Source organism: Triticum dicoccoides, chromosome 4B (assembly GCF_002162155.2).
Source record: "Triticum dicoccoides isolate Atlit2015 ecotype Zavitan chromosome 4B, WEW_v2.0, whole genome shotgun sequence".
Taxonomy (NCBI): Eukaryota; Viridiplantae; Streptophyta; class Magnoliopsida; order Poales; family Poaceae; genus Triticum; species Triticum dicoccoides.
Window position 1 is genome coordinate 613144679 of NC_041387.1, and position 12869 is coordinate 613157547.

The 12869-nt window shown below is 42.7% G+C and overlaps 1 protein-coding gene across 2 annotated transcripts; it reads right to left on the bottom strand.

Annotated features, from left to right (window-relative positions):
• Nucleotides 1–3568: 3568 nt before the first annotated feature.
• Nucleotides 3569–12160, bottom strand: LOC119291766 (pentatricopeptide repeat-containing protein At1g76280-like). Of its 2 annotated transcripts, XM_037570576.1 has the most exons (14): nucleotides 11661–12160; nucleotides 11098–11291; nucleotides 10889–10996; nucleotides 9594–9770; nucleotides 8748–9168; nucleotides 8484–8650; nucleotides 7434–7529; nucleotides 6966–7145; nucleotides 6410–6637; nucleotides 5295–5438; nucleotides 4965–5153; nucleotides 4719–4838; nucleotides 4220–4638; nucleotides 3569–3857 (listed from the first exon to the last, which is right to left on the bottom strand). In XM_037570576.1, the coding sequence occupies exons 1-13, from the start codon at nucleotides 11851–11853 to the stop codon at nucleotides 4231–4233; spliced, it is 2625 nt and encodes an 874-aa protein (XP_037426473.1). In that variant the 5' UTR covers nucleotides 11854–12160; the 3' UTR covers nucleotides 3569–3857; nucleotides 4220–4230. The 2 variants fall into 2 exon arrangements, with proteins under 2 accessions (XP_037426473.1, XP_037426472.1); XM_037570575.1 differs by having other exon boundaries at nucleotides 3774–4638.
• Nucleotides 12161–12869: the final 709 nt, after the last annotated feature.

Here is a 12869-nt window from a genome sequence, read left to right on the forward strand (position 1 = left end):
ATAGGGTTTCCCATCGGTGGGGGGAGGGGGTTATCGGGAGTGAGGGGCCGGTTGGGCCGGCCGGCTGGGCCTTGGCCTAGTTGGCCCCGAGGCCATCTGGGTCGTGGCCCAGAGGGGGGGGGGTTCTCCCTTTATCTCTTTTTTTGGCATTTTGTTATTCTTACTTTTTTCCTTTTCTGTTTTATTTTTAGTTTCTCTCTATTTTAGCTTTTATAATTATGATCTTAGTTCCTAAAATAGTATCACTACTTATTCTAATGCCACTATATCTTTGGCACCCAAAAGGCACAGTTTTACAACGGTTTAATATTTAAAAGCATTTAAATAATAGTTTTGTCGATGTTTTATTCATCTTGTAGTATTTAAATATTTTTATAAAAGTGTGGGTTCTCTATCGTAATTACCTATGCATTATTTGGCAAAATCCGAACATTTTAGTTCTATGGTTTGAAAACTTTTGATGTTTGCCTGGAACTCAAATTTGAATTTGAATCGTTTTGAACTAACGCGAGATTAGCGACAGTAACGGAGGTGACGTGGCTTCATTAGCAGAGGTTATTGTAGCATGATTATCCGGGCGTCACAAGTTCCGTCAGCACGACAACGTGGTGACGGTGATGGTGAAGTTATCCGCGCAAGGCTTTGCCTAAGCACTACATGAATATGACCGAAGGCGTAAACTGTGGAGGGGGGCGCCGTACACGGCTAACAATCGTTGGTGTGTGTTCTAGGCACCTTCCCTTAATATATATAGGTGGGAGGGAGAGGTAGCAGCCAAGGGGGCACCCAAGTAGGAGGAATCCTACTTGGGGCCCTAGTCCTATTCGCCCCCCTTTACCATAATTACCGGAGGCGGAAGGAAGGAGGAGGGAGAAGGGAAGGAAGGGGGAGGCTGAATCCCTCCCCTTCCTTTCTCTCTTCCCCTCTTTCCTTCCCCTCCAGGTTCAGCCTTCGTTTCCCCTCTTGTCCCATTAGGCCCATATCTTTGCCGGGGGTGCCCGGAACCCCTTTTCGGTGACCCGATACGTACCCGATACCCCCGGAACAGTTCTGGTGTCCGAATACTATCATCCTATATATCAATCTTTACCTCTCCACCATTTCGAGACTCCTCGTCATGTCCGTGATCTCATCAGGGACTCCGAAGAACATTCGGTCACCAAATCACATAACTCAAATAATACAAAATCATCATCGAATGTTAAGCGTGCGGACCCTACGGGTTCGAGAACTATGTAGACATGACCGAGACACCTCTCCGGTCGATAACCAATAGCGGAACCTGGATGCTCATATTGGCTCCCACATATTCTACGAAGATCTTTATCAGTCGAACCGTTATGACAACATACGTTATTCCCTTTGTCATCGGTATGTTACTTGCCCGAGATTCGATCGTCGGTATCTTCATACCTAGTTCAATCTCGTTACCGACAAGTCTCTTTACTCGTTTCGTAATGCATCATCCTGCAACTAACTCATTAGTCACTTTACTTGCAAGGCTTCTTATGATGTGCATTACCAAGAGAGCCCAGAGATACCTCTCCGATACTCTCAGTGAAAAATCATAATCTCGGTCTATGCCAACCCAACAAGCACCTTTGGAGATACCTGTAGATCATCTTTATAATCACCCAGTTATGTTGTGACGTTTGATAGCACACAAGGCATTCCTTCGGTATCCGGGAGTTTCATAATCTCATAGTCGGAGGAATATGTATTTGACATGAAGAAGGCAGTAGCAATAAAACTGAATGATCATAATGCTAACCTAACGAATGGATCTTGTCGATCACATTATTCTCCTAATTATGTGATACCGTTTATCAAATTACAACACATGTCTATGGTTAGTAAACTTAACCATCTTTGATTAACGAGCTAGTCTAGTAGAGGCTTACTAGGGACACGGTATTTTGTCTATGTATCCACACATGTATCAAATTTCCGGTTAATACAATTCTAGCATGAATACTAAACATTTATCATGAAATAAGGTAATATAAAATAATAACTTTATTATTGCCTCTAGGGCATATTTCCTTCAGATGGATCGACTCCCTCAAAGGATTCAAGTAAGATCAAGATGGCTAAAACTAGCCAAAAGGGCAAGATAATACTAAGGGAGAAACCTCCCCTGCCAGGCAGGCGAGTTTGGCAGAGACGAGGTTATCCCTGGAAGCGAGCCCCCGGGTCGTCCCGGCAGGCCTGCCGGGACTAGCGAAGGCAAGCCACTTCACTGCACCACCTCATCACGACGTACGCCGTCGATCAGTGCGGTGTCATGCTCCAAGGTGACTAAGTGGCTACTATATGCCACATGGCGGCCACCTTCTACAAAAAATACCTACAAGCGACACCCGTCCCGCGACGTGTCGAGCGAGCAGGCGTCAAGCTGGCGAAACGGCCCAACAGGGCCTGCCGGGCAAGCTATGATGTGACATTGAGCGGCGCATTTAATGCGCTCTGTCAGCCTGCAGAGTTAGGTATGATAGCACTGTTTGCTATCTAATCAGTGCATAATGACTGATTTGTCACTGTGGTGACCCCTTGATCTATAAAAGGAGGCCCATGGCAACCATAGAAAGGATTCGGACCCTTGTACACTCACACGCGCGTAGTCGTTCTCGTCCTAAGGCAACCCTGCCGGGCAAGAGCGTTGCTCTTTTCCACCACCATCCACCATCAATCCACCAAAGCAGGAGTAGGGTTTTATGTCTCGCGGCGACCCGAACCTGGGTAAAAACTACCCATGTGATCTTTGTCGTGTTGTTTCACGCTTCTCCGCTCTTTGTGCAATGCGCCATCCCCCGCCGAACCAGAAAGGGGCCCGTAGCCCCATAGGTGGCCGTGGTTCCCCCACGACATCTGCCTAGGGAGAGCGGGCTCCAGCAGGCAGAGTCGACGACGATGCAGGACTTCAGGCGCTGAGGCAACCGCCGTGTGTAGGGGCAGCAGCGTCTCCAGCACTGCCGCCACCGACCTGCAGGAACTAAATTAAGCATGATGTAAACGCAAACATACACACACACACACGATCCATCCATCTACTGGACGTACCTGCGGAGGACACGGGCGGCTGGTGAGGGAGAGCGAGACGGCAGGGCCGAGCCGAGGCTGGGGCCGGCGAGAGGAGGGCCGATCTCGCGGCGGAAGCAGCGGTGCGGGCCAATGATGCCATTTCTCTTCTCCTTCGGATGTGCAGTGTGGGTGGAGATCGTTAAACCCTTGGGTACCCCCACACACATACATTTGTACTCTCTCTGTAAACAAATATAATAGCGTTTAGGCCGCTACTTTAGTTGTCTAGATGTTCTTATTTCTTTACTAAGGGAGTTCCTGGCATACTCAAAAATTCTAAAATATGTTCCGTTAAAAAAAATCAATATGTATTCCTTTTTTCACAAGAAAAGGACTTGAGTACCGCTTGGCATGATCGGTTAGCTATCTGAAAACCAACAACAAAAAAGAAGAACGAACGAACTTCGGTGGTTTCCGGACGTCGTCGCAAACCCATAGACAAGGCCGGCGCACAATATATGTTCGCAAATGAATAATTTGTTCACTCTGAATAGCAGCAGCATGGATTTACAAAATGGGAAGAAAACAAAACAGAAGCGCAAATGATCGATTGCGGCACGCATCATCACGTTTAGTTTATTCACTGAGAGCAAGCAGAGAAAAAAGTTAGCAAGACAGTGTTCTTACCTAGTACTTGTACAAACTTAATGCATGGACATCCTTAAAAAAAACACTTTTTTTCGACTCAAACAAGAGAGAAGAACTTTAGAGCTTCCAAGTTTACAATGCCCTTCGCTACCATGTCATTCTGTGATGCCTTACAATCCCACAAGTCCCTGTATACATACATTCATACATTAATACATACATACATATGCATAGCGGGAAAAAAAATATTCTTATCATTTGAAGCAAGACAGTTCTGAGGAGAAAATTAATAATGAATTGAGTGGAGGTGAGCCATGTGGTTCAATCTTCGTCACCATCAACTCTCATGCAAAATTAGTGATCCTTGACAGCTGCTATTGGCTTCAAGAGCTTGTCAAAACCCGGCGAAGGATGCGCGGGAGGTGCTAGCCCGTGAATGATGTCACGAATTGCATCACCAGCAATTGGCCGGCCTCAAGAGCATGCCAAAACCACGCAACAGACCGGTAGACCAATCTCCTTGATCAGTTTAAACAAGACTCATACTTACCGGCACAAATTTCATGACACGGGTCTCTTGTTAGCATCGTAAGAGGATGCCAGCCTCCTCGCCCAGAGATTGTCCTCAGGAGACCAGGATATGGTGGAACCCATCATCACGCACCACCTCAGGTTCAATAAGGCCGCGGCGCTACATTCTTCGCTTGCTTCGAATGTCCTAATGATCCTCAGTTCAGCATCTGGATCTTCGCTGAAGATTAGATCCTCTAAAGCTGCTCCTTTCTCCTTGAGAATGCTCGCGTCCAAGGATATCATTCTCATACTGAGGACTTGCAATGCCTCGAGGGCGGTGTTGTACAGTTCTTGATCCACGTAGGCACAAAATGTGTACCAAAGCGTTGATTCATCGGGTCGAACCTTTGCTCTGTGAATACACTCAACAATGTATTCAACAACATGAATATTACCCTGTCAAGAATGACCAAATATGAGTTTCACTTCGACATCATTTCGGGATGACGAGTTGAAAAATTATATCATAGACATACTTTTGCATTCGCTTCTGAGAGTATTGTGTTGAAAATCTCAATGTCGGGTTGAATTCCTTCAGTTATGCACAAGTCCAGCAGATCCAGTGCCCCCTCAAAATCCTCTTTTGCTAATACAACCTTCCATGGAAACACATGACATCAGACTCAAGCAAATGGGGCCCAGAAATTCAAATTAACTAAAGGAAGGAATTAGCAGTGCATTACACGGTGAGTAGTAACGGCACTGCAATTAACTAGCCTTACCTTCAGGAGAGATGTGAAAGTCAAAACCGTAGGACAGCAGCCATCTCGGAACATCAAGGACAACAAAGCGCCAGCTGAATTGAAACAAGGCAACAATTTGCAGCACTCTATCATGATGTTATAAATGGCAGTATTGGTTGGGAGACCACATGATCTCATGATCTTGAAGGTTCTTATTGCCTTAGGTGTCTGCAAACCAGAAAGAGGTTTATCGATTCAACAACTTTCATTATACACAGACAAAGCATAAAAAATTGCTTGCAAGAAAAACTGAACCCAGTTCATCATTTCATATAACAAAATAAATGGTAAAAGGACGTAGATCCTTACTTCCTTTGCTTTAACCAAAGCATGCAGCACAATGCCGTAGAGATCACTCTTCTGATAAGGATCCATGTTCCATAAAACATTCTCAGCAATATTCAAGTACCTCAGCATTTCCTCTATCATTCCCTCGGCTCCAAAGGCTCGTATCTGAAATAATATGAAGATGTAAATTAAAATACCAAGACTTTCGATGCATGCTATTATTGTAAGAAGTATCGAAGATCATACTGAGACGTGACAAGTGATCTTAGCAATCTAAACGAGTTTGTCAATTATCATGGTGATATTTCAAGCCAGTGAGGTCTTGGGGTGTGACTGACCAAATGATATGCTAGTTTGAGCATATTATTATACAAACCCATGGTGCATATTCTCATTAGATCATTAACACAAAAGCAATGTTGTGAATCCCATTCATTGCGAAGTGCTCCCTAGTCTCCTAAACTAGGCTAGCGCACCCATATTAGCAAGTGAAGTCCAACCTCACATCACATGCAAATGACCAAGACATCCTATTCAGATAGATTAAAACTTGGCTTCCTGTTTTTAAGCATTACAAATCTAACGGATTAGGCACTGTAACTCAGATTAGACACTGGGAATGCTTGTACGACAGGATAACAAATGCTGACGTGTGCTAGTTTGAACATATCGTACAAGCCATGGTACAGACTTAATGAAGCAACTCCTTTCATGTACAGCCATCGTCAACAAGCAACAAGGAACAACAAATTTCGACCAGTCTAGAGCATGATGAGAGCAATGTGACAAAGCCATAAAACATTGTTGTTTCTAAACAGAATGGTTACACACCTACATCCTTAAACCCTACTGGTGTCAGGTGCCAACTCTCTTGATAAACAATTTTTCATATGAAAAGATAAAGGAAACAAGAAAATGTGAACTCCCTGTTTCCCAATGACCATAGCAGAGGTCCTGTAGCCAGCATATTAAAAAATTCATTACCACCCACAGAAGTCAATTACTAGGAGTTCTACAAAAAAACGAGCATGTTTGTCTTGCAACAATATTACAAGTGATACACCTCTTCACGCTGAACTGTGGACGAAAAAAAGATGAAGGTCTATATATATTTTTTAGTAGTTTAGTAAACATACCAAGTTCTTCATGGACACAAAACTATGTCGAATCTCATGGTTTAGCATATCCATCTCAATTATGCTTATCCTTTTGGAAACATCAGCATGTGATAGCATATTTCCTTCTTCATAAGGAACATTGACATTGCCAAACAGAGAAAACATAATTTCATAGGTCCATATATGTGGCTTCAAATCCAAGCGCCTCATTTTTGCTAGTATGCGGAGAGCTCTTTCTGGTTCATTCTATAAAAATAATAAGAGGGGATTTAGTTCTAATTTCTATACAATCAGCAAATTCAGGTGCACTGACAACTAAAGAAAAAATTATTTTTGTTAGTTCTAATTTCTATACAATCATCAAACTCAGGTGTACTGACAACTAAAGAAAAATTACTGTCGTTGGTATGACAAAGAGCACCAACTATTTGAGAGAGAAAAAGACGAAGATTATGATAAACCAAACATCAGCATGTACTCTTAGCGTGAATGACCAAGCTGAAATTAAGATGACAGGAGGTAGGGACACAAATATGGCATGATAGACAATCTCTTTCCAAAGGCAATACATTACCATAATGTCACAACCAGAAAGCAAAGCATTAAAAGCATGTATATACTCCGGTTGTATATCTGAAATTATTCCCAAGAAGTGCTCAGCCAGATCCAACTGTAAGCTTTTGCTATGGTCAACGGAGAGCGCAACGAGTGTACTGTCGTAAGGCCTGATACCTCTTCTATCCATCACTTCAACCTGGAATGCACGAGAATATAAATATAGTAGCATTAGTAGCTTTAATGGAGAGTAACTAAGTAGTGATTAGCAGTCGCAATAGAACAGGTACAGTTCAGGTTTACATAGCAGTTTCTATGCAGAGTAAGTAAACAGTGATTAACATTATGATTACAATAGCTTCTAAAAAATTCAGACAGTAGAGCATAACTATATTCAGGGTTTCACGAAATAATTAGTGTGCACAATCATATTTAACAAGATATCCTTTCATGTAACTGGATATGTCATAAACTTTCGATAGCATACCACTTTGATGGCATGTGCAACTCCTTTCCCGGCTAACACACACTTAATAAAACCATCATATGTAAATCTTGATGGTCGCAGTCCAATCTTGTGCATCTGAGAAGAAAGAATAACATTGAGCATAAACATCAAACTTCACTGGCATGAAACATGAAATTTCCGCACTTCCCACCACCTTTTCCACTAATAGAAGCAGAAAATTAGTAAATAATTCAAATACTAGAATAGTTGCTGGTATGCAACTCCACATGTCTATGAGTTTAATCTTCAACCGAGTTCATGCTCTATTTTTGAAGAGCGGCGTTTTGATGCTTGGGTGTATCTACATTCCACACCCAGGTGATCAGAGAAGTTAAAAAAAATGAAGCAAATTCAAAAAGGTCTGAAAATTTAATACATCAAAGATGAGAAACTCATGTAGGTGCTTGCAAATTTTTATGCTGAGATGACATCCGAGGAGCTCGTTACAAAAAAAATGGAGCTCCAAAATGTCCAAAGCTGCAACAAAAATCGAGCTCCGGCTTTTTTTGTTACCGACTGCCTCGGATGTCATCTCAGCGCAAAAATTTGCAGGCACCTAGAAGAGTTTCTCATGTATTATTTATAACAGATTTTTTTTAATTTGGTTGGTATTCTTTTTGAATTTAATGTTCACACCGGGTGCATGCGAGTTCGGGATTAGCTTTGTATTTCCGCTGTTTTTGTGACTATCTTAAGAAGAAAGTAAACTGAAAGCAAAAAGATTACAGAAAGTATCAGTCCAACTGATATGACCTAGATGAAACAGGTACAACAGATGAAATCAATCATATAAGCCACTGGAAAGTTACCACAGTGATGTTCAACCAAGATTGATATGACCTAGATGAAACAGGTACAACATATGAAAATGAAATAAATCACATAAGCCACTGGAAAGTTACCACAGTGATTTTCAACCATCCAGAAGCTTGATGTATTAAGAGAAGTGCTTAGGTAAAGACTTTAGCAAACAGAAAGATGGCAAGCCATGGTATAGATTAAGCCAACAAAAGACCACATACTAGTTACCTCTAGAAATAATTGCTCAGACAACTGGCAGTTGTCAAAGTACACGCATGCATGTATGATATCATTGAAAGCCCATCGCAAAACTTTCTTCACTGCAGTGGGTGCAGAACTCAATGTCTTTGGCATCCTCCCACTGTCTGGTTCAGAATTGTCACCAAGATTGTCACCTGGAACAAGACTGGAAGTAAATAAGTTCTATAACTATCATTAAACTAAGTTTACAAGTATACTACATGGCTTATGTAGTTGGAATGCAGAACAGACCATCAGAAATAAATGACACATAACCCTTCAATTGCTCATGTTTTGATGATTGAGTTTCCAGCCGTAACAGCTCCGGCTGAGCATCAATCAAGCGTTCTCCAGTTCCCATCTTCCCTTGAGATGATGATGTCAAATCATAGTCTGACTTAAGTTTGAGATCTTCCACTTCACGCAAAGCAGGCACAGGAATATCTAATCTTGTTGATTGGCATCTCCTTTTAGAAGACACCCTCAGATGGTCAGTGCGTTCTCCAGCAAGGACTACCATACGCTGCAAGATATGATATGCAGACTGAAGGTCACCTAGTGTAGAGAAAGCCTTCACAAATTTCCTCTGAGTCACAATGTTTGGACTGAAATACCTAGTGCAGTCATTCCATAAATCATGAACTGCAGACAAATTTTTCTGCAAAACTGCAACCTGAAAAGATATATCAATCAAGTAAGCAAGCTGACGTATCCCAAGAAACGTGTGAAAATGTGACATATAACATTACATGAAAAGGAATGTCTCAAGAGACGCCCTAAACATGAAATACAGGAAAGGAAAAAGCATGTGACTGTTTCATAACAGAAGTAAAAGAAACTAAAATCAACATGCAAGAGCTGCCAACAAAAAGGTCAGAAATTAAGTGATGGACCAGAAGGGAATACAAATTACAAATGTAGGCAAGCAGATGTTAGAAAATAAGGACCAAATAGTCCACAATGTCATGGATGATTATGTCTGCCCATAGTTGCAGCCGCAACAGGTAAGTTCTGGTACAATAGTACTTCTTCTCCAGATATGAAACTGAACTTCTGAAGATTATAAATAGGCGATATTGAACAATTGTTCATACAAACCTTCAGAAGCTCACAGAATGTTATTTCAGACTTCCCAAGAAGATGATTTTCCATTATCTCTAGACAGCTCTCAGCATCATTCAGATTTGTGCTACAGGCACTCAAAAAGATATTGAAAATCGGCAAGGCAGCGTATGAACATTCTTTTTCCCCTAGAAGAGTGAGCAATTTAAGTGCCTACATCAGAAAGACATTTGTCAACAACTTGAAGACTGCAAGGAGCTAACATGATCTCCTGCAAAAACTGATATTGCTATAAGGCATTATTCAATAAGCAGGTAAACATATAACATAAGAGCAGAAGTACAAGAAGAACTGCAGAGAGCATGTTAAAAAGAAACCAAAGATTAACAAAACAACATATTTTTCATCAGAAGGGTTTCATATAAAAGATTAAACACAATAACAGATTACTTGCAGAAGGTACAACTTACTGTCTGATTCCCTCTCCTACAACTATACTACTCCCTCCGTCCCAAAAAGCTTGTCTTAGATTTGTCTGGATACGGATGTATCTAGACACGTTCTAGATACGGATAAATGTAAGACAAGCTTTTTGGGACGGAGGTAATATATAGAAATAATGAAAAAGTCCACGTTGGCCCTGCTTGTCGTTTTAAACCTTCAAAACCGTCTAAAAGTGGGCCCTTAACTTCTAAGTTATACCATCCACCTGACTCGCTTACGGCATTTTGGAGCACTTTTAGATGACATGGATGCACTGTCGGATCGGTTAAGACCACCGCCTAGTGATATGAAAACAATGATTTCAGAGAGTGACTCGGTGAGCGCTAAGGTTTACTTCTAGATGGTTTTGAAGTTTCAGGGTGGAAAGCAAATGACCGCCAAAGTTCAAGGTCTAAGTGAAGTTTTTTCTCTACAAACAATGGTTGCAGAGCCTGTCATGAGCGAACATGAAAATATTTGTGGGAATGCCCATGCACAGACTTCACCTGAAAGAAATAACCGGTGCATCATTTTGCCATTTTGGGTAAGGCATAAAATAATATAACCATTCATCAAGTACCCATAAAAAAGGCCTTGCCTAGTATTGAAGTTTCATTTTGTACAAAAGGATGAATACACCGGTATTGCATTTTGACTAGCTGGGAGCACTAAGAAATGGAAAGTTGGACAGCTTACACAGAAGAAACAGTGAATTGGATAGTTCAAGTGTATATTACTACTACAGACGCTCTATTTGAAGCAGTTTTGAAAGTGTATTTATATGATTGGATTCCCAAACAAGTTACAAAGGCAAAAACTTCATTCGGTATATAAGAAATATCGCATACCTCCTTCGAATACCCTCCTTGGATGAGTGCTCGAGTGACAGATCTGTAATGGCTTTTACTAATATCTATGGCCTTCACGTTCATGAGCTCCAATGTCTCCATAACAAACTATGCATATTGGAAAAGATCCAAAATGGGTACTAATCAAAATGACTATCAATTATCAAACTTCGTGCTCTAGGTAAAATATGCATCTGCAGTAGATTTACCAAAGGATCAGGTGCTTCTGCACAGTACTCCAGTATATAAGAAAAATCTTCTGAAGTTAACGCTTCTTTGGTTTGTTGAAGATTCGAGAGCATAATGGATGCTCGCTGCCGATCACCTTTACGAAGAGCATTTACGATATCGGTTTGCATGAATCTCGAAGCCATACTAGTCTTCCACGTAAAATCATGATGCTCTGAAGTCACCAAAACATTGGTTAGTGGTTACACACTGACACAAGGAACTACCTGCCTTACAGGACACAATTGCGCGTATAATTCAAAATGGAGTGTTCCATAATCAATTTCAGCAAGCGTGGAGTGTTGAATTGGTGTGCCGATATATTTTCGAGTGGAGGTAAACCAGAGTCTACTATCGGCTCACTGGCCTGAATTTGATCTGGTTTTCGAAAACAGGGGTTCAGCCAACTATTTCTGTTGAGTAACAGCTTGCACTACTACTAGTATAGGGTCAACTAGGGTCAACCTCGCGCAATGAAACTAGAAATATGTTGATGGATTTGATTACCAGTCTAGCACGCATCAAGCAAATCATGGATCCTTACCGGGAGAAGTGGAAATCATCCGAGCCCTGACGCCAGCCCAGAAGAGCGGCAGGCGGCGGTAGCGGCTGGGAGCGAAGAATGGTTCGTCCCACGGAGGATGGCATTTCTGGTTCTGGGAGCGAGACACGGACGGGGCTGCCGGCGGCGGGACGAGGGGAGCGGCGCGGCGGCCCGCCTGCCGGAGAGGCGACATGGGGACGTGATTCAGAGGCTCGATGCCGGGAGTGCTGAGGCGTGTGCTTGCAGGAGGCAGAGGAGGGATAGGGCGCCGCACACGGAGACGTCGCCGGCGAGGCCGCGCCGGCGCGCACGGGCGTCACGGTGCACGGCCCAGCCCCAGCGCGGCGGACCCGACGACGGGAGGCAGTGAGGTCGGGGGGAGGAAGCCGCTCCGCTCGTGGGGGTGGTGCAGTGGAGGGCGGCGAGGCGGAGCAGCGAGCTCGGAGGCCGTGCGCGGAGAAGATGAGCGGGAATGGTGGAGGACGTGCGGCACTCCGGCGGCGCTGGGGGGATCGTGAGAGAGAGAGATGGGAGGAGCGAGAGAGTAGGCATCGGCATGGGCAGCCCGGTCTGACGGCCCAAGCCCAAAGCCCGACAGTGGTTTCGGATTTCGGCCTGAAAGACCGACCAAAGCCCAAATTACCTTTTTTTAACACAGAGCTTTATTCATTTGAAATAACAAGTACTCCCTCCGTCCTAAATAGTATAAGTCTTTGTAAAGATTCTATTATGGAGTACATACGGATGTATATAGATGCATTTTAGAGTGTAGGTTCACTCATTTTGCTCCGTATGTAGTCCATAATAAAATCCCTCCAAAGACTTAAATTTAGGAACGGAGGGAGTACAGAGGATACAATATCATTCAAAGGATTCTCAAATCGGTTGAAAGTCGAACAAAATCTAGATAACTTAGCAAGTTCATGTACAATCTTATTCACTTCTCTATTACAATGCTCAAACTAGTAATGAAAAAACCACAAGCCAAAAAATAACAATCGTCAAACACAACCGTCATCATACTCGCTGACAGTCCTCCATTGTTCATAGTTTCAATGCCCTCTAAATTATCTGAATTGATAACGTCACTTTCCTCCTACAATGAATTTGCTTTTATTATCCCTCAAAACAGCACCAGTCATGCCCCTAAGCAGGTCATGATCAAATGAGGCATCTTCCCAAATATCAATGGTTTGACCACTTGCAACC

Excerpts from the sequence above, each read along its gene's own strand:
- LOC119291766 (XM_037570576.1), bottom strand. The coding sequence starts at position 11,853 with ATGTCGCCTCTCCGGCAGGCGGGCCGCCGCGCCGCTCCCCTCGTCCCG. Across the intron at positions 10,997-11,097 it reads CAGAAGCACCTGATCCTTTG|TTTGTTATGGAGACATTGGA; the intron begins GTAAATCTACTG and ends CAATATGCATAG. Across the intron at positions 6,638-6,965 it reads TTTCTGGTTGTGACATTATG|AATGAACCAGAAAGAGCTCT; the intron begins GTAATGTATTGC and ends TTATTTTTATAG.